At 46.8% G+C, this 25891-nt stretch overlaps 1 protein-coding gene across 14 annotated transcripts in view; it reads left to right on the top strand.

The window, feature by feature from the left end:
• Positions 1–25891, top strand: part of PTPN3 (protein tyrosine phosphatase non-receptor type 3) — a 141526-nt gene that overhangs the window by 102052 nt on the left and 13583 nt on the right. For all 14 annotated transcript variants that reach the window (XR_011533281.1, XR_011533282.1, XR_011533283.1 and 11 more), the window contains 8 exons: positions 209–385; positions 7681–7867; positions 8037–8114; positions 9247–9303; positions 10315–10471; positions 12916–13076; positions 23751–23841; positions 24117–24178. Coding sequence is in view for 11 of the 14 variants with exons in the window: in XM_070594954.1 (XP_070451055.1) it covers positions 209–385; positions 7681–7867; positions 8037–8114; positions 9247–9303; positions 10315–10471; positions 12916–13076; positions 23751–23841; positions 24117–24178 (970 nt within the window). In the remaining 3 variants the exon portion in view is untranslated. The remainder of the gene's footprint in view (positions 1–208; positions 386–7680; positions 7868–8036; positions 8115–9246; positions 9304–10314; positions 10472–12915; positions 13077–23750; positions 23842–24116; positions 24179–25891) is intronic.

Here is a 25891-nt window from a genome sequence, read left to right as displayed (position 1 = left end):
TGCACCACTGGGCTGAGAGTGTCAGGGGCCCGCGTGGCCCTTGGAGGACTCTGGTGTAGTGATGGGTTAACCCGCTCCTAATTTCCACCAGCATCAGCCACAGCATCCCCAGAAAGGTCAGGGCACGAAGTCGGAGCACTGATGGCTGACAAAGTTCTTCAGTGGAGCTTGCTGGCCACCCTTCACACGCCACCTTCCCCCCACCCAGGCGGAGCCCTCGGCTCCGGCACGAGATCCGAAAGCCACGGCACTCGTCCGCGGACAACCTCGCCAACGAGATGACCTACATCACCGAAACCGAGGATGTGTTTTACACGTACAAGGGCTCCCTGTCCCCGAAAGACAGCGACTCTGAGGTTTCTCAGAACCGGAGCCCGCACCGCAAGTAAGAAACTCGAGTTGTTCTCGTTCTGTGTGTCTGCGTGTTTTGGCTGTTGAGGCGGTCCCTTGGGCCCAGATGGCCGGTGAAGAGGGGTCAAGGGCTGGAGGCTTCCTAGGGGGCGCTCTCCGCGGGGTGAGAACCTAAGCCAGGCGCTCCCTTCCCCCACGGGAAGACAAGCTGGTGCCTGCGCTCCTGGGTTTGAGCTTCTTTTTGTCTGCCGCAAAGACCCCGCTCTCCACCTACAGTGCTTGGTAGCGCTCTGTAGCTGTCTTGAACATCTCCTCTCCTGTTCGGGAGCAAAGCGCAGTTTAAGTCATTTCATGCTCCAGAGGGGTAGACATGTTAGCCTCAGTAGTATTTCTCTGCGTTGTTGGAGTTTTACCACTGCAGGATTCCAGATCACTGGAAATATGCTTGTTTCTAGCTCTCTACAGAAAGCCTTCAGAACCACAGTGTGCCCTCAGGGTTTTTGTTTTCTTTTTGCTTTTAATGAATAGTATAAAGAAAAAGCATTTGTAGACTATCTCTGATTTTCTTTACTAGATTTTTCTCAACAATTTGCACTAAATTCTTTTATGTCCTGGCTTTTTTTTTTTCTCCTTGAGAAAGACTGGCCTGAGCCAACATCTGTGCCCATCTTCCTCCATTTTCTATATGTGGGACACCTGCCACAGTGCTTGATGAGCGGTGCGTGGGTCTGCACCCAGGATCTGAACTGGTGAACCCTGGGGCAGCTGAAGCAGAGTGCACAAGCTTAACCACTACACCACGGGGCCAGCCTCCGCCCACTTTCCTTTTTTTTTTTTAACGTGACCAACTCTCAGGTCACAAGGCCAGGAAGAAATGTCTCTCCTAAAATACTGGCTTGAGTCCTTTTATTATTCGTTAAGACACATTAATTCACTAGTTCCCTTTTTGACTTGATTACCAGGGAGCTCAGAGGTCCATGTTATATGCTCAATTGCATTGGCTTCCCCTAGCCCAGGTTTCTGATACAGTCGCTGCTCTTCCTTCTTTGCCTTATGAATAGGTCTTATTTTTTTCTTGTTTTAGTGAATTCACAGTTCTGTCATATCTGTACATTTTAGAGTAAGCTATCTCAAATCATTTTTTGAAGTGGACATGACATAGATCATAAATAAATGAAATGACATTTTTAAGCTGAACTATGGTAGGAGTGGATCAACTGTTAGGATGTCAATCATAGTATAGTCATTGGGTATCGATTCTGTTAAGTCCCACACCACGTCCAAAGTGTAGAGACGTAATGCCTCCCCCGAGAGCAGAGGGTTGACAAGAAAGCACTTGCGTTAATCTGTACATCTTCACAATCCTAGCTGCTCAGCTTACAGCATTAAACACATCCTCATTGTGCTCTGGGCATCACAGGTGAATTGGAAATCTCACTGCCCACTTTCATGTGGTGGTGCTACCCCTCTGCTGTCCCCCCCAGCAGACATGGTTTCCAGCTTATCCGTGTTCTTAACACCTCTGGTTAAATAATCCTCTGGTCCTTTCCTTGTGACCTGAGCTTGAATGATGCTTCTGTTGAAGTGATCACTCTCTCTTGCTCCCCCATTGAGCTAAGTGGAAGGGGGTGAGTTCCTTTGTGTGGCACTGTGGCTTTGCAGGCCCAGAGAACACGAGGCAGGAGTGCAGGCGTGCATGACTCGAGCCAGTTTGAATCTGCGATGGGGCTCTCTTGCCCTGGTGAAAGGAGAAAGAGGGTTTGGGGAACTGACCAAGGGCTCTGGGAAGCCCGGTCACACCCTCTGTGTCAGATCTTCCTGGTGTGGTTTGCAATCCCATCATAGAACTGTGGAGCAGCTAGATCTCCACTGTCCTGTACAGTAGCCACAGCCATGTGTGGCTGTTCAGATTTCACTTATTTAAAATAAAATTTAAATTCTCAGGGCTGGCCCAGTCGTGTGGTGGTTAGGTTCACACGCTCTGGTTTGGTGGCCCCAGGGTTCGTGAGTTCCAAACTCCGGTGCAGACCTACACACCACTTGTCAAGCCATGCTGTGGTGGTGACCCACATACAAATTGGAGGAAGATTGGCATAGACGTTAGCTCAGGGCCAATCTTCCTCACACACACAAAAAAAACCCAGAAAAAATTCAATTCCTCAGTTACACAAGCCTCGCTTCAAGTGCTAAAGAAAACCACATGTAGATAGTGGCTGCCATATTGGACCAATGTGGTACCTTTTCATCATCACAGAAAGTGCCATTGACAGCACTTACATAGACTAAGACCTTTATTCCATCATTCTTAAAGTGGAATGAACCCCCAAAATGTCTTCACTCTCAGAGGGCACTTCTCAAGTGGAAATCGAGAGTGAGTTTGGGATCATTGTCTCCCTTGCAGTTTGTCACCAGCCGCCTCACTGCTTGTCTGTGGCCCCGGGGGTGGATGGACGACCCCTGAGAGCCCTTTACAGCCCGGCACCCTGACATCTCTTTACACAGTCAGTGCAAGTGGCGGAGAGATGGACTCTGTCCAGTGGGGAGTGGACATTTTTAAGGCCTCATTTGTTGCTGAGTCCAGCAGCAGACTTTATACACCCTGGCTCCTCATTGAGGAAACCTCCAGGCGAACTAGACGAGCCTGTGCCTTCAGGCAACTCCCGGCCAGCAGGGCAAACAGCACATTATCAGCCGCTGTCATTGCACTATGGGCCTCTGTCGCTTGGGTAAAAGAGAAGAGGGTTTGGAAACCTGTCTGAGGGTTCTCAGAAGCCTGATGACGTGTCCTACATCAGATCTCCCTACTGTCGTCTGCCATCACGTCATGGAATTACAGAGCATGTGCATCTTCATGGTCCCGTGCAGGAGCCACTACCCACATGTGGCTATTGAAGTTCATCAAAATTAAATACAATTTAAAATTCACTTCCTCAAGCCCCGTTTAAGTAATTTCTGGCCCTGCTCACCCCATGCATTGCACGTCAATTCTTTCTGAGACTCCTCCTTGAGACCTTGTAGGATGTTTCATCCTGGTGCACTTTTTATTTTGCAGCTAAATGTTAAAAGTAGCAAATAATGGTGATTCAGAGGCAGCCTTGCTTGTCTCGGCTTTGCCAGGTGCGCTGACAATAGCTGTCGCACGGGGTCGAGTTGCAGGTGCTTTGCCATCGGGGTGAACAATTGGAAAATCACAGCCCTTGCCGCCTCTCTTAGGGGGCCCCTTCCTGCTGGCGGGGAGCCCCCTTCTGCTGGGTCTGCAGAGGCAGCTGGCCTTCCTGAGAGAGTCCGGGGTCCCTCTATTGCCCAAGGCAAGTTTGATCTGTACTTGGTGAAAAAAAAAAACTGTGGAGGTTACTTCTGTGAGTATTTGCAAAATGTTTAAGACTCATTTGACATGTTTTATACAGCAGCTTTGTGTTAAGAGGCAAAAAAGTGTTCTGTCAGAGAAATCAGATGAATACTGTTACAGACAGCGAGGAGGGTTCCTTTTAGAAAGAAGAATTAAGCGTGATGTTCTGTACCCACTTAAACAAGAAGAAAGGGAGAAGGGAAGAGAGCGATGAGACTGGCTCTGAACCCAGAGTGGCGCAGCTCAGGCTCTCTGAGCGTCGTCTGAGGGCTGGGTCACCGCTGGCTGGTCCGTATTTATAGCCGCACAGCGAAGTCGATGGTTACAGTTCTGCATCCTTGGCAGTTTGCTTTGTGCCCAAGGAGGCCGTCCTTTTTTGTAACCCCAAGCTCCTTTCAGCCTTTCTGTGTTCCTTTCCTGGCTTCAGAGCAAAGGCCAAAATCTGCAGAAGAGGAAGTTTCCTTCGTGGCAGGAAACAAAAACCCACTCCCCACCCCCTCACGCCCCTGGAAAATGGGAGGGGAACATCCCTTTGCAGAGCAGAAACTGAGGAAAGCAAATTTTAGGGCAGATTACGGTTGTATTTGAAGAACTTTTTTGCTGTTTTATCACAGTTGTTTTGACGGGTCACCAGATGAGATGCTCCTCATTGGGACTTCCTGTCGCCATAACACCCTTGCTATTTGCTGGTCTTTTTTTAGAGACTGCCTGCTTCCGGGACACACGGGAAGCTGTCCTTTTTTATGTCAACTTTTGTGCACATAACAATGTGAATGCACTTGATGCTACTGAACCGTACACTTAGAAGTGGTTAAGATGGTAAATTTTATATTATGTGTGTTTTGCCACTATTAAAAATCTTTTAAGGGCCGGCCTGGTAGTGAAGCCGTTAAGTTCACATGTTCCACTTTGGTGGCCTGGGGTTCGCCAGTTCGGATCCCGGGTGCAGACCTACACACCGCTCATCAAGCCATGCTGTGGCAGGTATCCCACATATAAAGTAGAGGAAGATGGGCACGCATGTTAGCTCAGGGCTAGTCTTCTTCAGCAAAAAGAGGAGGATTGGTGGCAGATGTCAGCTCAGGGCTAATCTTCCTCAAAAACAAAACCAAAAAATTCTTTTTAAACTTCTGTGCGTTGAAAAGGACTTTGGCAATGTCTTTCTTTAGCTGAGTCACCAGTGTAGGAATTTCCTCGGCCCTGTCCCTGGTCACCCCGCCGGTGATGGGAGCTCCCCTGTAGTGTGGTAGCCTGTTCTGCTGATAGACAGCCCAGTTGTCCACCTCGACGCCGACCCAGCATGATCTTTGCCGTCCACAGGTCCCTGCCTTGAGCTCCTAGAGCATAAATGGCATCCATTTCCAGTGCTACCTGACAACCCCATCTACTGTCCTTTAAATTAGACAAATCTAGTTCCTTCGTCCGCCCTCCGTCCCTGGCTGCTCTGGCTCCCAGAATGGCAGTGACAGCCCCCCTCCTGCCTCAGGGACACCCCTCTCACTTCCACTCCCTCCTCCGCAGTCCTCGGCCTCATCCAGGCTGCACTGTCGTCTTGCTCCCCTCGGCCTGTCCCTTTCTTCGAGCCTTTCGCAGTTACCCTGTGGAATCCTGCTTCCGTGGGGCAGTTCCCCTCCCCTCCCCTCCCCCTCCTCACCCACTAGGCTCTTGCTCAGAAGCACCAAGGAGGGAAGAGGCCCCCTGGGCTTGGCTTCTTCACTCCTGGTGTCCCTGTGCTGCGTCTAGCTGCCTCCTTCCCGCTGCTTCTCGTCGTGTCTCATCATGTGATGGTCGTCCTCACCATCTGTCTGTCCGGCCTCCACACTGAGCGGAACGTTGCCGCAGCCCACAGGGAATGTCTGTACACAGTCATATGTTCAATCAATTACGGTCTAAAAGTACCTCTCCATCCTTACTGAGAAAATAAGATTGGGCACATAATGGCTTTGAATACATTATTTTTAGTACTGTGGGCTGTTTTAGATAAACCATTATGTTTTATACTGAAAAAGAAAAATACTTTAAAACCTAATGTGATGTATCTCTACATTGAAAACTTAGAAATTAAATAAGCATAATGAATATAAAATATAATTTTTACTGAAACTGGTCTGTTCTCTTCCAATTTGTCACCTTGTTCTTCTGGGGGTTTTTGGTTACATGCCCTTCACCCTTTCCATTGCTATCACTCTCCAGATTCTTCCATATCTTTGGAGTCTGGATGCTATTTGCTTGCAGCCTCTTCCTATTAAAAGTTCAGGTTCACCCGTAGAACTGGAAGTATTTCCTAAACCCATTTTTGGCTTTGGCTTGTTTAGCAACTGCCAAGCAGTCCCCCTTCCTACCACCAGGGGGATGGATGCTCTTGTAAACGTTAAAACTTAGCAAAGCTGCCCTACCAGGGGGTGAGGGGAAATTGTCTTTTAGATTCCTTTTAAGTGAATTTAAGGCTTGGTCAGTTTCAGTCTGAAAAACAGCTTCAGCTCCACAGTATCCTCTCTAACAGCCTTCCCTCCACCAGCCACTTGAAACCCGTGAGGCCAAACTCTTCTCTGGCGTCAGCTGTATTTCTACATTGGTTAGTCTGCCACTGAATTTTTTTTATTCAAATAAATTGAGACTGTGAATCATTCTGTGTGACTATGATACAGATTTTATATTTAAAGTAAGCTAATTTGAACTTGCTAGGAAACAGAAGCACTATTTTAATGAAATTCATGGATAAGGGCTTGAAATGAAGGCTTCAAGAGGCAGCAGCAACTGTCTGGTTTATGTTTCACTGAATGTCTTTTTCTGCTCACCTCTCGCATCACTTAACCTCACATGAGGTTAGAATGTGGAGAAGCCTGTAAAACAGGAGGAAAACCCCCTGTTCTGTGGACTTTGTAAGGCATCTTTTGTCAGGCCTGCGGCTCTGCAAGTGGTCTAGGGTGGGGGTGCGTGATGCAGAGAAGTTGAGGGTCCTGTAGAGTGATGGTGACGTGGTTAATCCCTGTGGCCCTGTGAGGTTAGACATGGGGGTCTTAGGAGCAGACTTGGTATGGCCTGGAGAGGAGAGATGCTCAGGGACTCACGTCCATCAGACTTCTGTCTGTCAGGTGAAGGGAAAGCTGTGTGACCTCGGGCAACTCATTCCTCAACCAGTTTCTTCATCTGTGAAGTGGGAGTTGGACCCCATGACCACAGAGTTCTGTTCAGTTCAAATAGTCTGTAATTCTCTGAGACAGCACTGTCCAGTAGAACTTCCTGCAATGATGGGAATATTCTCTAACTATGCTGTTCAATAAAGAAGCCACTAGCCACGTGTGGCTGTTGAGCATTTTTGAAATGTGACTGGTATGACTAAGGAACTTCCTGATCTTTATTTAAATTTAAATAGCCACATGTGACCAGTGGCTACCGCGTTGGACAGTGCAGCTCTAAGATACAGAAGGACCTATACTCGAGAAGAATAAAACATATCATCTCAGAGTGGGCAGGGAATGGGTGTCACCGGCAAATAATGCAAACTGGGATTGATAGAAATGGTCCTGAATATGCAGCGTTAGTCCCGTTGCCTTTGGGTAGCCAAGAGTCCTGGGCAGCAGGAATGAGACGGAAGGAAAGAAGCTTTCAGAAGGGATGGAGCCCTGTGCATCTGAGTGAGCTTCAGGAGTTAAACCAGCCGAGGAGCTGGCACATTTCCCCATCACCCTTCTAGAGCAGCTGAGAAGGGAGCTGAGTTTTCAGCAGCTCCCAAATCAACACTGCCCTCCTGCCCCTTTTCCCCAAGACCAAAGGGGATAATGTTTAGGCCAGATCGGGGCAGAGGCGGCCAGGGGACTCTGGGAGTGCTGGAGCCCTGGGTTTGACCTTCGGAGCTCTTCTAAGGTTCCAAGGATTCGCGGCAGCTGTGGGATGCCAGGCCTCAACAGTCAGTAATGTTTGCTCTGATACAACATTCATCCAGTTATTAAAATATCTCCTCCTTCCCCATGATGAAGGAGTGTATCCGAGAACAATCCAGCACACAGCTGCCTGACCCGGAAGTCATCCAGTTCCGTGTCTCCATCTTCAAATGCTCCAGGCTCCTGCTCACCAGATGGCGTCGACCAGCAGTTCTTAGAGGACTTCCACAGGGTGACCAAAGGGGGCTCCAGCGAGGACTCCAGCCAGTACTACTGTGACAAGGTGAGCGAGCTCAGGTCCTGGGGTGCTGAAGGGGCCAGCTGATCCCCCAGGCTTCCCCATGCAGAGGCATCTTGTGGGCAATTAAGTAGTTGTGATTCAAAGAACACATCTTATCACCAACTGCTGGAGAGAGAAGTAACATAACTGACCACTTTCCAACATCTTCCAGAACGATAATGGTGATGGCTACTTAGTCTTGATCCGTATCACGCCAGATGAAGATGGAAAATTTGGATTTAATCTAAAGGTATGTTGTGTGATTTATAAGGAAGTTTTATGCTCTGAAGCAATCTTTAGATGAGTTTTTAATTTGCATTCGGAGTGTGCCACGTAACTGAGGCTGCATAAGGAAATTGGCTCAGCCTTCACTGGGGGCAGTTGTTTGTGTGACGATAGCAGCTGTCTCCCGCCGAGTGCCTGCTCCGTGCTTGGTGTTTGGTATGTGCTTGTTTATCTCACCTTACTGGGTTCTCCTAATAAGCAGTCGAGTTGGTATTTTGAAGCCCCTTTTATAGATGCAGACTAAGGCTCAGAGAGATGAGGGCACACTGTTGGCGAGCAGATCTACCCCCTGAAGAGGGGTTAGGAAGAGAACCCCTCAGCATTGCTAATGGCAATAAGAGACACCAGCAGGTCAGGTTGCAGGGCCACCACCCTCCTCCAGCCTGTAGGCAGGGGCTGCAAACTATGGCCTATGGGCCAAATCCTGTCTGTTTTTGTAAATAAAGTTTTATTGGAACACTGCCGCACCCATTCGTTTAAGAATGGTTTATGGCTCCTTTGACACTAGGTGGCAGTGTTGAGCAGTTGCACCTGAGCCCTCTGCTCCACAAAGACTGAAATAGGTACTGTCTGGCCCTTTACAGAAAAAATCGACCAGCCCCTACTCCAGAGCAAAGCAAAGTGAGGGCAGGTGGCCTTTGCTGCCCACCCACGGCTGCCACCATGCACTCCTTTCCTGGACCCCAGCAGCCCTGCTGACCACCTGCTCTCAGAGGTCACAGGCCCTCACAGCGCGTGACCTTCTCTCCCACTTCTCTCTCCTCCGCTTCAGCCCCCTTTCCAGCAGCACTCAGGGGCTGTGCTTTTGGAGTCCTTCTCCTGGGGGCGTTGGCCTTTTTAAGAAGGAGCATGCTTCGTCCGAGTGCATCTTCAGTTCACCGAACGTGAGGATGGCAGTGGGAGGCCTCTGAGCATCTTCTGGCTAGCCCATCAGACCCAGAGGGGTCAGGAACCTTGTACTGTAATTCTGAAAGGGTGCCGACACCCGAGCTTAGGGTAGGTGAAAGTGAGGTTTGAGCCCTTCCCTGTGCCAGAGAGGCCTGCACGTCTTGTTGCTGTGTGTTGCTCAAGTGTCTTTTAATTTAACATATTTACAGGGAGGAGTGGATCAAAAGATGCCTCTTGTGGTCTCCAGGATAAACCCAGAGTCACCTGTAAGTAAACATGTCCCATCATTTCCCATGTTTGTTTTCCCCTAAATCTAACAGACTTCTATTTCTGCATCTTGTGTCCTTTTTGCTAGTAGCAGAGACTGTGTGTAAATGCATGCGTGTGGATGCAAAGAAAGAACGAAGTCCACGTTTTCCAGAACCTCGCTGCTCAGTGTGGTCCCCAAAGCTGCAGCACCCGCATCCCTGGGAGCTCGTTAGAAATGCAGAGTCTCGGGCTTACCCCCAGCCCTCCTGAAGCAGCGTCTCCGTTTTTAACAGGATCCCTGGGGGGTTTGTGTGCACATTAAATTTCAGAAGGACTGCTCAGGAGAAGAAAACTCAGGCGGGGGGTTTACTGTTCTCCTTTGGAGTGGACCATGGACCCTGGCCCCCATCCCCCCACCCTCAGCCCGTGTCTGGGCCTCCTCAGCTGGTCTTTTGGTGTTTAGAGCATCAGAGTCACTGTGCCTCCTGAGATGGTATCAGTTTGGGGCTTTTGCTCTTAAGCAGTCCTTAAGCTTGTAGTTTACTTATGGCCCCTGAATTAAGAAGGCTTTTATGCCTACGCTGTTCATGCCTCTCTTCTCTCCATGATGGTTTCTGCCTTTTGTTGTATGCTTACAAAGCTTTCTCATTGCAAGACAGATAAGTGCTTGCTTTGAGTTGACAAATCAAATTCTAACAGCACATCTAGAAAACAAAAGATGAGAAGCATCATAGTCATTGTGTTCCGGGAATGAGTGAAGGTTGGCTCCTAGGGAAATGGCTCGCGTCGTTCTCTTAGCCTTATTCTGAAATGTTCATAACTTGTGTTCTGAGCAGCACTTCTTTAAAATGCCACAACCAGCTACCATGTCGACGTAGCCGTGAATGTAAAAATAATGGCGATAATACCTGAGGGAGCAAAGGAGAACTTGATCTTGGTCTCAGGTGTCTGGGCTCAGAGAGCATCACGGCCTCCTCTCGAGGATTGTGTCATGGTAACCGAAGGAACTGGATTTCTCCTCCACGCAGGCAGACACCTGCATTCCTAAGCTGAACGAAGGGGATCAAATCGTGTTAATCAATGGCCGGGACATCTCAGAACACACCCACGACCAGGTGGTGATGTTCATCAAAGCCAGCCGGGAGTCCCACACGCGGGAGCTGGCCCTGGTGATCAGGAGGAAAGGTAACAGCCAGCCGTGGGGGAGGAACCACAGGGCCGCTGCCTTAGCACCGCTGAGCCTTCGAGGCCCCTTCTGTGGTGTGAAAATGTTGAGCTTGTAGCCAACATTTGAAAATCAAGAACTTTCACCTAACAACCGGGATGTCTGACTTCTCGCTTGAAAAATATGAAGATCTGCCCACGCGGGTCTCGGTCCCTCGTGGCCAGCCCTCTGGAGGTAGGCAGCTCCCACCTGCCCCCTTTAGACAGGACATGAGCCCCCAGTTCCTCCCAGGCTCAGCTCGGCCCGCATCACACACCTTTTGCAGCTGCCTGGCCCTCAGCCGTGTGCATTTTCAGCCCCTTCTGGAAGGATTGGGTTATATGTGATTCGTGTGTGTTTGGTTTGGTTGGCGAGGCAGTGAGCAGAGTGGGGCAGGAGCCTGGCTGCCCCGGGCGACTTCTGACTCGGCCTCCTGCTGGCTGAGGGGCCTGGAGCAGGTTTCTTACCCAGTCCCTTTGTTTCCTTTTGCGTAAAGGGAGGGTCCCAGTGGCTCCTGCTTCATGGGGTTCTTGTGCAGATTAAATGATACTCATTCTGGAAAGCACCTAGAATGCTACCAGGTCCATGGTAGGCGTTCAAAGGATGGCCTCTATGGAATACCATTACTTTTGTCGTTGTCATTGTCATTGTTGTTACAAAACAATAAGCCTAGTCCTTGAAGCCTCCTGCCCAGCTTTGAACTGCTGAAGGTAAATGCAGTGTGTCACTCAAAGCCCTGGCCCTGCGTCTCTGTGCCGGCCTCACACCCACACGCCTGCCTTCTGTGTTCCCACCAAGGCTCCAAGGCCAGAGCCGTCCAGTGGCAGCTCTCGCCCCACCTCCTCCGGGAGGCCTTACTGGATCTCTCCAGATCCCTGCCCACTGCTCCATCCCCAGCCAATCCCAGCACCATGCTTGGCGCCCAGTAGGTGTTCAGTAGTAATAGTAGCTGGTGTCTGTGGGGCACCAATGAAGAACCTTGCACTGTGCTAATTGCTTTACATAATGATCCTCTTCAGTTTTCATCATGCCATTATAAGGCTAGTATCATTATCCCCAAGTGAGGAAATAGGGAAACCAAGTCACAGACAGGTTAAGTAAGTTGCCTGGTAAGGCCGCATGATAATAGGGGCCAAAGGAATCTGGCGATTGGGAGCAGTCCCTCCATCACACGATGTGCCCTGTGGCGAGCTGGCCATAATAGGGGGATGGTGGGAGAGCACGCTGGGGAGGGGAGTCCCCCACTGGCCCACGGCAAGGGGTAGGGGGCCTGTTTGAGGTGAGGAAAACAGATGTATACAGACTATTAGAGCTAAAAAAGTAGTGCCACTGGTTTTCTTTAACTGTAATAATAAGTTCATCTTAAACATTTAAGTGAAAAATATATGTTGATTTAGAAATGGTAGCATGGGAAGTAGCAGACATGACAGAAGTCACGAAAATAGCAGAAGAGCTGAGCTGCGGTCAGTGAGAAGAATGTGCTCTTTAGGGTCAGACATGTGGAACGAATTCCCATGTCCCACTCTGACAGTCCGGGTCCCCTTGGACAACTTTGTCATGAGAGTCAGTTCCTCATCTGTAAAAGAAGGATAAAGACAGCCAATTCCGAATTGTGAGGATTCAGTTCAACCATGTGGGGAAATGCCAAACTTATCATTTTCCTTCTCCTTTCCTGTTCTCTTGAAGGCAGTAGGGAGCCATTGAAGTCTTTTGAGTAAGGGAGTGACTTTCTGAGTGGAAAGGGAAGATTCAGGGACAATCTCAGTTTCCAGTGTGGGAGATTGGAGGAGGAAGTGACAGTAGACAGAGGCACGTGAGGCTGGGGAGGTAGTGTGCTGGATGGGGGAAGCGGAGGGCCTAGGTGATTTTTACCCTCACTGAGTTTGCCCTGAAGGGAGCATCTGTACTGAAGAAGCAGGGCCAAGACACAGAGAGGATGTCACGACTAGAGATGTTTCCTTGCAAGCCTCCGCCTAAACATGGAGTTAGAGACTGAGGGACGAGGGTGTCATGGAGGGAGCGCCAGACCTCACATCGGCGCCCGCCCGGGAAAATGCCACTTCTGAAAAGGAGCGAATGACAAGGGCCCGAGAAGGCAGGGGGAGCGGGCTGGGTGGGAGAAGAGCTGTTGGCTTTGAAAGCTTTCTTTCCCTTTCTCTTACCTTTGGCAAAAGCTCTGAGTCCTAAACACTAGCATTTAAAACTAACCAGGAAGATTAGTATGTCATTGTGTATAATTAGCACTTATTGAATCATTCAACAAGAAGTAGTGTCTTTGGTGAAAATGATTACCATGTGCTTAATCATTTAATAAGATGTTTTAAGCCATCTGCATTCAGGTGTCAGAAGTGTAATTTTGGGGAGGAAACAGATGAAGCAGGGGGTTGCCGCACGGGCCAGACACAGTCTTTCTCGTCCGCTGCAGCTGTGCACTCATTTGCTGACATCAAATCGGAAGATGAGCTGAACGAGCTTTTCCCAGAGGCCATTTTCCCCGTGTGTCCGGAGGGTGGGGACACTCTGGAGGGATCCATGGAACAGCTAAAGAAGGGCCTCGAAAGTGGCACGGTGCTGATCCAGTTTGAGGTAAGAGACACCCAAGGGCCGACTCCCCCGGCCTGGGCCCCGTCAGTTGCTGCTGAGTCCCTGGGTGGCCTGTCTAATCGTGGGCTCAGAGCGGCGGGGCAGCAGAGTGGGCCGCAAAGCAGGGGCTGGGACCACAGCCCGTCCCTGAACTCTGCCTCACCCTCTCGTTCTGGCAGCGTTCGGTAGTCATGGAGAAGCGTGTCAGAAATCCAGGAGGAGGGACTCTGAGCGTATTTAGCTGCCAACATAAAAGCTCAAAACGCTCAGCAGTAGAAGGTAGAGGAGAGGCGGCATGGGTGAGCGCCTGGGGGAGGATGACGGGCCCAGTTCCTGACCCCGCCAGGCACACTCTGTAATTTGGAGCAGGTCGTATCATCACGTGAGGGCGTGACGGCTTACCTCCCCAAGTCCCCCAGAAACATGTGACGATGAGGAGAAACCAAAGTCAGACCCTGTCTTCCTTCCCCAGGAGGGACTTCTAATCACAGGATTGAGACTCTTAACAAAGGCACACAGAGAGACTAGGACCAAAAGAGACTCTGTTTTTAAGTCAGTTTTACTGATGACTAATAGAATGAAAATAGAATGTATTTATCTTCCCTTTTTGGTTTTTTTTTTTTTTTTTTGGTGAAAAAGACTGTCCCTGAGCTAACATCTTCCTCTTTTTGCTTGAGAAAGATTGTTGCTGAGCTAATATCTGTGCCAGTCTTCCTCTATTTTGTATGTTGGACGCTGCCACAGCATGGCTTGATGACAGTGTGTAGGTCCGTGCCCAGGATCGGAACCCGTGAACCTGGGGCCACTGAAGTGGAGCATGCAAACTCAACCACTATGCCACCAGGCCAGCCCCTCAAATTTTTTAAAGGTAGAGGAAAGCGGAGTAGTTCATGCAATAAAAGATAACAGAAGAGCACAAAGAAGCATAAACTAGACTGATAAAAGAAAATAGATCATGATTAATGACAACATATACAGTCTGGATTCATAAATTAGGAAAGAGGGTCTCAGATCGGATTCAAAAGCAGACATCAGCAGCGTGTTGTTTATTAGAAAGCCATACAAAGGAAAAGTCACAGAAACAAAATTAGGAAGGTTGTCAAATGTGTGTGACGGCATATTGATTCAGAAAAGCATAAGGAATATGAATATCAAACACGGAATGCAAAGCAGAGTATGGAGTGGGAGAAAGGTTCATTTCATAATGGTGTAAGGAATAGAATGTAAGTGAGATACGTTATTAGAGCAATGTGTGTTGAACAACAGTAGAAAGTAAAACCCAAAAGTGAAGATCATTGACCCCACCCCCAAAAATCATTAAAGAATTTTAAACTTAACAGCCTTGACAGATAATATAGACAAAAAATAAGTTCCTATCTTGTGGAAATGAAATCAGAGTAAGAGGATAGGAATAATATAATTACTTGGGTAGAATTGATAGACGTATACTGAATATCTACAAAGAGAAATAGCCCTTTTTTCCAGCGGCCTGTGGGAGGCTGTGTAGGCTTCAGATTTTAAAGGAAGAAAATGTCAAGATCATGTTCTCTGGCCTCGCGTTGCAAAAAAAAAAAAAAAAAAAACCCTCAAAATTGAAATACATTTTAAAGACTATAATTCAATAGTTTTAAACACCCTCCAAAGTAATTGAAACAAGAACTTAAAAACCAGTTGCAAAATATATCAGTTTTGTCCTTTGGTACTGGGGGGGACTTGAAAGGGGAAAGGCACTGTGGAGTGAGTCATCTCTTCATTCATCCAGCGAGTGTGTATTAGGTGTTTACCATGTGCCAAACCCTGGGTCAGGAACACAGTGAGGGAAGGAGAAGGGGGATTTCTGGCCCCAAGGAGCTTACCGTCCAATTTTGGGGTATTTGAGGGCGTGTATCACAAGTCCGAGAAACAGCTAAAGACCAGACCAAGTACCGGGCAAGTAGTGTCGATTGATGTTACAGAGAACGCTAGCAGTGAACCTACCCTGGGGTGAGCCGCGGCCAGGAGTCCTGGGCCATGTCTCCAGGTGATGCAAGGCCTTCAGCCCAGGTCAGACTGTTTCTCTTTGGTCACGTTGTCCACAAGGAGGCGCTGTGGGCTGTCCAAGAGGAAAAAGACCAAGCCTGGTCTTCAGCAGTGCTCTGGAAACTCCCCTCCCCTCGGGTGGCTCTGTTTTTATGTGGTTACAGACTGGAATCCCATGTAAGATTTTCTGCGAACCTGGTTCACTGAACTTCATTAAGAAGTTTAGAAATGCTGTAGAGAGAAGTACCCACCCGCCCCCTGTGTTTTGAGTAGTGTTTCTCACAGGGGACGCTGACCACCTGTATGGAAATTCACTGAGCAGCGTGTTAAACTGGGCCCAGCCCACAGCTGTGGAATCAGCTGCCCTGGGAGGGGGCCTAGGTGTTGGTACCCTTCACAAGATCACCAGGAGGTTTTGATGCAGAAGCTGCTCCAGAGGACCAGAGGGTAAAGCTAGGACCAGAACCATTGTCCTGCTGCTGCCCATCCCAGGTCTTGTCTTTAGAGCTTATAGTTGGACTATAGCATAAGAAATGGAGAACAGAGAAATTTTAAGGTTTTAGTATGTACCTATTTCCTTCATGTGGTCCGTCCACTTCCTAGAAATTAAGTAGGAAAGCCTTTATAAATAACATCTGCAGAATTCCAAAGTGCGGAACAGAGAACCACAGAGCTGCCCTATGATGGAGCGCTGGGGTGCATGGACCCCTGCTTCTTCAGGCTCCCTGCCCACACCCCAAGGAACCCTCGACTGTGGGACGTGGTTGAACAACCACTGTTATAGATGAAGAGTCTTACCCAGCTGCTAGAGGAGAGGAATCCTAAGGGAAGCCAGATCCACCGGGAAACTAACACAAAAGGAAACCTTTAGTGAGCACGTACTGTGGGCATCCCCTCACAGAATCCTCAGAGCAGCCCCTGTCGATGCTGTCATTGCCCTGTTCTCTGGATGCGGGAGCAGAGTCTCAGAGAGGTGCTCTCGCAGGCAGTGGCACAGCCTGATTGGAAGCCAGGCAGGCCAACTCAAGAGCCTGTTCTCTTAACTACTACGGAAGCAACAAAATGGGTTTACCTGTGAGAGCTGTCATTAGATTAGTACAACATCAGAGCTAGAGAAGACCTGAGAAGCTGTCTAGCCATACAGAGCCAGACAGGCTTTAAATCCTGGCTCTACCACTCCCTCCCTTTGTGACCTCAGGCACGTCCCTTAACCTCTGTGGCCTCTCCTTCCCCGTCTATGAATTGGATATCTCATGGGTTGGTTATCTCATTGAACCCTTACAAATACTTAATGCACTGTCTGGCACATGGTAAGAGCACAGTAAAAAGTAACAACTATTATTTATGATAAAGAGAAGCTCCAAGAGTTTAAAGAATGTGCTTAGCCCCCACATAAGACGTGGGCGTGTTGCTCTGGGTTTGGAACCTGAGGCTGTCTGGCTCCAGTGTCATGGTGGTTCTGGTTCTCTCCTGCTCCTCCAGTGCCATTGGCAGGTGGCTGTCTTGGCTGATGGGGGATGTGCTCTGGCTAGGAGCAGGAAGAGGGGCTGGTCCCCAGCAGGTGCCCATACCACCCACTCCACCACACAGAGGGCTGGCCCTGGGGGATCCGGGCCGTGCATGGAATGCCTCCTGCCATAGCAAGCTGATTTTCAGCGAAGCTTGCTTTGAAGCATGTTTTTATTAAGGGAATTCCCCTGTCCCTCCTGTGGCGTTTGGTAAACAGTTACAAATGTGCTCCAGAAAGCATTTGGTCCCAGCTATAATAAAGTCACACTTAATGATAATTAGCACTTTGGCATCTACTGAGTGTGTTTCACATATCTTGTCTCAGTTGACTCTGACAGCTGTTGCATGAAATGTGGCCAGAATGGTTATATAGATAGAGAAAATGAGGCTCAGGGGCTAAGGGACTTGCCCAGTGTCACCCAGCTGGTCAGAGAGAGCGCTAGGATTAGAATCTACGGTAAAAGTTTAGTCCTTTGTCAGGACTCACCGTTGCGGGCTGTGACCCAGCTCTTCCCGCAGCCTCCCGCCTCCGACGTGAGCCCTTCCCTCCAGGAGCTGCAATGAGCTCCTCAGTGTGAGCGGTCCGGCAGCGTTTGTGATCAGCCTCAAACTGCCTAAACGCTCTGCTCTGTTCAGCCAATGGAAGGCGCTCCTCTGTCTCTCCTGTGCAGGAGAAGATCTTCGTTCACACGGCTCCAAGTCCTTCACCACCTCCAGGACACACTCTTCCTTTAAAGAACTCGTCAATTCAGCCACAGTTTCGTTCCTTCCTGAGAGTAACTGGTGGCTCGTTTCATGCTTTCCCTGAGTTGAGCTTTCTGTTTAGGCAAGCGAAAGGAGACGCGTTCGGTATAGATATCCCTGGATGAAAGCCAGGTGGTCATGCTAACTTGTCCTTCGTTTGAGAACTGGCTTCCCAGCAAAAAAAGGACCCATGTGCCCATTCTCATCCAGTGGCCAGGTGACTTGCAACTTCTCTGCCTCCTTGCCCAGCTAAGACCTCTTTGGAGACTGTAGAATGGGGTTGATAGAAAATGAGGAATGTTGAGGCTGGCCCAGTGGCGTAGTAGTCAAGTTCGCGTGCTCCACTTCGGCGGTCCAGGGTTTGCAGGTTCGGATCCCAGGCGCAGAGCTAGCACTGCTCATCAGGCCACACCGTGGCAGCATCCCACATAAAATAGAGGGAGACTGGCACAGATGTTAGCTAAGGGCCCATCTTCCTCTAGCAAGAAGGGGAAGACTGGCAACAGATGTTACCACGGGGCCAATATTTCTCAAAAGAGAAAAAGAAAATGGGTGTCTATCCTCCTCCCTCCCCAGACTGGTGAGTTAGAACAGTGAGTACGAGACTCCACCAAAAGGTCTGGTCAATCTCAGGTGCCCTTGCCCCTCCCACTGCGGCATCTGCTGTCTTTACCAACCAGGAGCCATCTTCTCTCTTCTGACTCCTTTTTCCTTAACTCGCTCCTACTCTGCCCATTACAGGAAACATCCATTAGTGTCAAAACAAGTGACTCACCGCTCCTTTGGCCGCTGTCAAAGTTGCTTTGGAAGGACAAAGATAGCTGAAGACTCACTGAGAGGTTTAAATTGATACACGTAGAAATTAGGGCAATTGTACCATCGAGATTAGAACCCATGCCTAAAAAGCATTTTCGAAAATTTCCAAAGAGTTTTTTTCTTAAGATAGGAAAACATGATATAATGTCTGTGGAATACAGAGAGCAGACTCTGAGGGCTTTGCATTTCAAGTGCCAGGGGTCCCTTTAAAGGAAGTGCCACCCCAACTTGCCACGTATTTATCTGTGAAAGGGACACAGCAAGAATGCTGGAGGATGCCAGCAGTGGGATCTGCACCAGGGACTGTGTATGTAAAGCAGCACTACTGAGGCTCCCCAAATTACCAGCAACGATGTCAGCTCATCTCGGCAAACCTTGATGGGAAGGTGGGGAGAGGCTTCAAGCCCCCTCTGGACGGTGGCCCTTGCCTTCGGGCTGGGTCAGGTACGAGGGAAAAGGGAAGTGCCCCGTGTGGGTGAACTGCCCATGAGTAGTGAATTATGATGTCTACAAACAGGTCCTAGGAAAAGAACCTCTGGAGGCCTTCGTGAAAAACGAGTTCCCCTTGGCTTAATTATATGGCTCTGCATGCCGCCTCTTGTTGTGCTTTACTCGAGGGCTTTGCTCACTTTGTCCAAAGCAGCAGCTCCCAGGATTCCTTCACTCTACAGAGTTTTATTAAGCACCTGCTGTGTGCCAGGCACCGTGTTGGCCTAGGCTTTATGGTGGTGAACACCACCAACAGGATACCTGCCTTCGTGGAGACTGCCGGTTGGTGCTCCATCCAGGAAGCAGAGAGTAAACAGCCGTTTTGGAAGTCGTTGGCCCACAGTAGACTCTGAGGGCATGAAAGAGAGTCTCTTTCTGTTTGCTCTCTCCTTACCCATTGTCCCTTCAGTTCCCCCCTCTTTTCTTCCCCCTTTTTTCTTCCCCCCTCTTGGGTTCTCAGCCTTCAAGAATTGCAGTGAGAATTCCCCCTTCATCTGGTCGTGCAGTTGGAGTGCTTGCTTGCACTGTGCGGGGCCTTGCCAGCATCCTTCTCCACTGGTTGGACCTCATTGGGTGTCCGGAGCCCTCATGAGAAGCATTGATTAGATTTCACGTCTTGGGTTGGCTGAGAAGTCTGAGGAGATCGGAATCATCTGATGCCCTGTCTCTAATATTAGATGGCTTTTTCACAGAAGGGTTTGAGCTGGAACACCATGTCTTACCCATCCTACCCGCCCTGTGCTGGAGAGCTCTAGCTCCCGCTGTTCAATTTTCTGCCTTCGGAGGCCAGAGCTGGCGATATTGACACTGCAATTTAAGTACGGTTGTTCCATAGCAACCTCTCTAGCAATCTTTTTATAATTTACCCTTAGTTTCTCAGCTTCTTAGAACTACGCTCTGATAAGATGAGAACAAAGCACTTTAGGACATAAAAGTTAATAGTTTTTAATAAAAGTAAGCGGTCTTATGACCCTCTGTCCCTGTGACTGTCTCCAGCCCCCTGATTGTTCTCATTCTAGGGCAGAATTTAAGGGATCTGTGACTGGGAGCTCTTGCCCACCTCACACACCTTCAGTCTGGGAGTAACCAAAGCAAACTGTATTATTCCAAAGAGTAGTTCTTGAAAGAGCCTTGTCTCATCCTGGCTAATACAATAGTCTAACTCATCTCCCGCCATCCCTGACCTTTCCAGGAGGACGTACCTGTGTTGCTAACACATCACTTTCTACCCTGGACCACCCTTCTCAGGGCAGTATTTTCATACCCAGGCGGCCAAGCAGCTCACAAGGTCTGGAGAAGAGTCAATAAATTAAAGGAACTTGAAAACCAACTCTTCAGAAACTGTGTGACTAGGACTGAAGCAATTCCGTGGAAATAGGAGCCTATGTTGGCTGTGGCAAGGCAGACATAAATATGAGTGTGTTGTCAAACCTTCTAAAGGCCCGCAAAAATCTTAGCTTTGTTCACCCAGCTTTTTGTAAAATTTTTTATTTAATTGTATATAATATAGACTTCTTTTGTTGCAGTTGTTTTCTTAAGAAATAATTCACATTGTAGTAATTCAAGTAATTCAGCAATAACCAAAGTAAAATTAATAGTTTCCTGACCCCGGTCTCCTATAGCTTCTTTCTTTTTGGTATAATTTTTTTTTTTTTAACTATCTTTTTTTTTTTTGAGGAAGATTAGCCCTGAGCTAACTACTGCCAATCGTCCTCTTTTTGCTGAGGAAGACTGGCCCTGAGCTAGCATCCATGCCCGTCTTCCTCTACTCCATACCTGGGATGCCTACCACAGCATGGCTTTTTGCCAAGCGGTGCCACGTCCACACCCAGGATCAGAACCGGTGAACTCCGGGCCGCTGAGAAGCAGAACGTGTGAACTTAACTGCTGTGCCACCAGGCCAGGCCCTCTTTTTGATATAATTTACAAATAACAACTTGGTGTGTATCCTTTTATATTTGTTCCAATGCTCATACAAATGTACTTTATACAAACACATATACATGAGAGCACACACATACATTATACACAATTTGTGTGTATGCTGCTATGTATAGAAATGCAATCACCACTCTATATAATAATCTGTAACTTGCATTTTTCACTTAAAAATAGATGACTGGACATCCTTCAAAATCTGCACTTTCAGTCTATCTTATTCCCGCATATAATTTTGTGGTATGACTGTACCATCATTTAAGTCAACACTTCTCCCTGTTGGGGAATATTCAGGCTGTTTCCAGTTTTCTGCTAATAAAAAGATTGCTACAGATAAAAATTTTTAATATCTTTATGTATTTCTGTCAGATAAAGCCCAGGATGTACACATTTAAACATTTTTAAACACTGCTATCATACTTTATTTTTTATTTTATTTCAGTACTTTCTAATCCTATCAGTAGATCGTAACTGCTCAGATGCGTTTGTGTACTGATTATAATTAAAGGTTTTTGCTAGATCTGTGCTTTTCTGCTAGACTGTCTCAAGTTGATTACATTTACATTTTTATTTGAAAAGTCTTTTTTTTACCTCCAGGTTAGCGTTACTGATTATATTCACTTAATTTGGATTTTGCGTTGATGCAGTTAGTTAGAACCGAAATATCATTTAGGGGAATTTGACTCACATATTCTCCTTCCACAATGAAATCAAAACCTCGAATAAATTAGGAATTTATTTCTCCAAGACCAGTGCTCTAACCCCTGAGCTGTAGGGCTATGAATTTATTTCTGGAATGAGCTCAGAGTCCATTAAAGCTCACAGAAACTTAAGAAGTTATTTAGTGGCTACTTGATTGTTAGGAACTGAAATCGTAAAGATGATCAGTAGCTGAGCTAAGGGAGAAATTGGAAATTCTAACTATTTGGTAAATGTATAAGAGATGACACAATTGTTGTTACCCAAAGTCTCTATGCTACTTCTCTCCTGGCAATTTCTATGCAATTTGTTTAGTGAAAAAAAACTAATAAGAGGAGACAACCAACAGAGGCCAGTTTACCAAACAAATACGATTTGCAAAAATATAGGGGAGAAAATAATGTTCAGCCTCCCTATTCAAATTGCAAACACATTTTAGTTGATGGTGTTGGCCACAATTTGGGGAACTAACCATTCTCATACATCCCTCTAGAGCAACTTGGTTAAAAACATGCTTGATGCAGAAATTCTGTTCCTGGGAATTTATGAGAGTAAAAAAAAAATGAAAACAGCCTAATTAAAAAGACTGGAGTTTGGGGCTGGCCCCGTGGCCGAGTGGTTAAGTTTGTGAGCTCCACTGCAGCGGCCCAGGGTTTTGCCAGTTTGGATCCTGGGCACAAACATGGCACCGCTCATCAGACCATGCTGGGGCGGCGTCCCACATAACACAACTAGAAGGACCCACAACCGAAATATACAACTATGAACTGAGAGGCTTTGGGGAAAAGAAGGAAAAAATAAAATCTTAAAAAAAAAAAAAAGAGTAGAGGTAAATGTAAATTATGAAAAACTATTCAGCCAGGAAAAATCGTGTGTATAGAGAATATCTGGAATATTTAATGACACAGGAAACTAGATTCTATATAAGTAGGGAAAAACAGGCTTCAGAATTATGGTAATGTTCCCCAGAACACTTCTTGTGAGATGTGAGATCCTCCCTGGCCACATCAGCTTGAGAAATAGCTGGTCAGAATTAAATGAGCTCGTGTACTGCAGGACTTGTCATCTTGGGGATTCCTACAACATAAGATGGCTTGTAGTATTTCCCAAATTTCTTTGACTTTGAAACTTTTTCTAAGGACTACCCATTAGCTTCTTTCAAAACACTTGGGTTCCATAGAACATAGTATGGGAAGTGCTAATATATAGTTCAGTTTCATTTTTTTTCTTGAAAATATAGTGTGTATGTGTGTTTACATATATACTTATGTATGTTTGTATACATGTATGTACAGGAAAACATAAGCTGGAGAAAATATATGAAAAGGGTCATCTCAGGATTGTGAAATTACTGGTAATTTTTTTATACTAGTCTGAAGTTCCCGAATTTTCTTTTTAAAAAACAAAATAGATCACTTCCAATACTGAAAAAAAGTGCTGTTTTTAAATTCTCAGTAAGTTCGTAAAACCACTGGTGAATAGTATTTGACTCGAGTTCAAAGTCAGGAGGAATAGTTGTGTAGAAAAGAAAACTCAAGGAGGCAGGAGGCAGCCTGGGGAGGGGACTGGATGTGTCTGTGGCCTCGATAGTGGTGGTGGCCTCACGGGTGTATACTGACTGCAAACTCATCGTGTTGTGTGTATTAAATATGTACCGCGCTTTACATGTCAGTCATGCCTCAATAAAGTAGTTTCAAAGAAAAAGAAAACTCAAGCATTGGAGTCAGATCTGAGGTCAGCCTCTAGTTTGTGATCTTGAACAAAGAGTTTAATCTCTGCCCCTCGCCTGCAAGATAAGGATCCTATTACTCTGAGGGAGCTGTTGTCAAAATCATGTCAAGTATCACACAAATGTGTGTACTATGTGCTTGTAGACATGCAAAGATTGTTTTAATTAGGTTTCTTGCTAGTGATTGCCTTTAGAGGGAAATACCTCTTTAAATGAAGTTTACTGTGTGTTTGGAATAAATATTTTTACTGTGGAAATATACTTGAAGCGATGAATGAAATGTTCTTGTTCTTAAGCAAAGAATATGGTTCACTCCATTGAATTGGATGGAAATGTTTTTAGACTAATGTAAATGATTTCCATTTAATTTTGAGTCAGGATTCTTTTTTTCCCCCATTACTTGATTTTACCATTTGTCAAATAGTTGTCATAAAGATGAAGTTTTACTTACTGTGATCCATTATCTGTGACTCAGACCCCTTCCTGTGACTTTTTTCCCCCAAAGAGCCTCCTGTTAAAAAACAAAAAACAAAAACTGAAGAATTGAGTCAATTTCTCATGGGATTGGAGAATTTCTTGTTGGGAAGATTTTTCTTTTACTGTAACACATAATCACTTTTAAGTGTTAAGATTTTGGTGCCAGGTGTGTTCAAATTTACCGGTAAAGCATGTTTTCACACTCCTTCCACCACTGTTTTTCGCAATGCTTTTTGACTTCTCTCTTTGTCATATAGCAACTCTACAGAAAGAAGCCCGGTTTAGCCATCACGTTTGCAAAGCTGCCTCAAAATTTGGACAAAAACCGATATAAAGATGTGCTGCCTTGTGAGTATCCGGCGTGAATGCCCCCTCCCCCCACACACACTCAGATAATGTTTCCCCTTTCAAAACAGATTGTCTGGTATCCTGGACCGATTTTCAGTGTGTCTGTAAACACCATCGTCTTTATTGCAGCCATTTCAGACTCTGAACAGTTGGGGAATGGTGTTTATGCTAATGAGGCGGGAGCTGCAGATGGGGTGGAGAACTGAACTCTTGTTTACTTGGTGCGATAAAAATAACGCTCGGAATCATCGGTGGATTTTTTTTCTCCCCCACAGATGACACCACCCGGGTCTTACTGCAGGGAAACGAAGATTATATTAACGCGAGCTCTGTGAACGTAAGTCCGGACCCTGGATAATAAGAAAGAGCACATTAATCGTTGTAACAGGCACGGTAATGGCGTGTGTCGTGCTCTGCGGTTGACCAAGTGCTTTCCTGTTCCCTGCCTCCTTTCAGCACCCCACCAGCCTTGAGGGAAGGCAGAATAGTCTGTTTACAGAGGACAAAACTAAGGTTCAGAGAGATTACATAATTTGAAAAGTCACAAAGCTAACAGAAGGTGAGACCAAAACTCCAATTCCATGTCTCTGACTCCATCGTCCACACGCCTTCTGTCCTCAACTGCTGACATCTAGGTGTTTTGGGGTTTTTTTGTTTTTGTTTTGCCAGTGGTATGTTTGTAACTTCGTGTTTTCCCCCCATGTTATTACTGTATATCCTGCATAAAAAGAAAAGTAAAACCACCTCTGTGCATATAAACCAAAGAGAAAGGGTAAAAGATTTTACATGTTGTAGGAAAAGCGTTCATTTCACTCTGAAAGTGCATCTTGGGCAACTCACTTGGCCTCTCTGAACCTCAGTTTCTTCATCTAAACAGGCGGTCACACACTTTTTCTGTAGAGGGCCAGATAGCAGATATTTTGGTCTTTGCGAGCCAAGAGATAAAACTGAGGATATTGCTTAGGTCCTTATATAACCACTTACAATGCAACCATGTAAAGATATTAAAAAACCACTCTGAGCTTGCAAAGCCGCAGCCAGATTTTGCCCTCAGGCCCCAGTTTGCCAACGCCTGATCTAAAGGAACAGATGATTTCTTAAGTGAAGTTCTCAAGTTACAGCAAAAGATCAAGAAGTACCCTAATGAAAGTGGGTCTGATCAGTGATTCCACTTACTCCAAAAGCATCTGTGGGATTCGTTGACCCTCACTCAACATTCCTGGTGTCTTGAAAGCAGAGCGTCAGAAATGGGGAGGGAGGTGGGTAAGACCATGCAGTCCAGTCTCCTTGAGTTATGGGAGAGGGGGAGGTGCTGAGACCAGGGCTCAGGAAGCCATCAACCCGAACACCAACCAAACTATGAGTGCGGCACCTCCTGCCTCCCAGAGTGTGAGTGAATCCCATGGCCACTGCGAAGCCCAGCGGGTTCTGAGCGTTCGCTCATAGAAAGAACTCGGTTCAGAAGGCAAGAAGTAAACACAGAGCGGGATGGGAGGGAGACGCTGAGGGCAGCTGAAAACATTTAACGTGAAACAATTCAAATAGTAGCATGGTGAGGTGACGGCGGTGTCCATTAACTTGACTGTGGTAATCATTTCACAATGTATACACATATCAAACCATCCTGTTGTTCACTTTAAATCTATACAATTTCTATTTGTCAGTTATACCTCCATAAAGCTGGGGGGAAAAAAGATTGATCATCACAATGACATAAGCATTGGCAGCCATGCAGAAAGCAGTTGATGGCATAAATCTGTATGGTTTATGCTTCAAAGAAAATAAGTAGAGTTTGATAGAAAATCCTGCGTAAGGAAAGACTTGGGCATGAGGGTTGGTGTGTGTTGCTGAAAATGCAGATGCCCAATACTGATCATATTTAGGATTCAGCATTGAAGGTCATTTAAACTCTTCTGCCATCTTGTAGGCACGTTTCTGATTATTGCCTATGGGTACCATACAGTTTTCCCTTAAATGTCTAATGCTAGCATTATTGTCAAATCTCTTTCAAGGACTTTTAAAAATAGCTTTTTCTCTGATTTTATTTTAT

Source organism: Equus przewalskii, chromosome 26, assembly GCF_037783145.1.
Source record: "Equus przewalskii isolate Varuska chromosome 26, EquPr2, whole genome shotgun sequence".
Lineage (NCBI taxonomy): Eukaryota > Metazoa > Chordata > Mammalia > Perissodactyla > Equidae > Equus > Equus przewalskii.
Note: the sequence above shows the minus strand (reverse complement) of the source record. Positions and strands in the feature narration are given on the sequence as shown.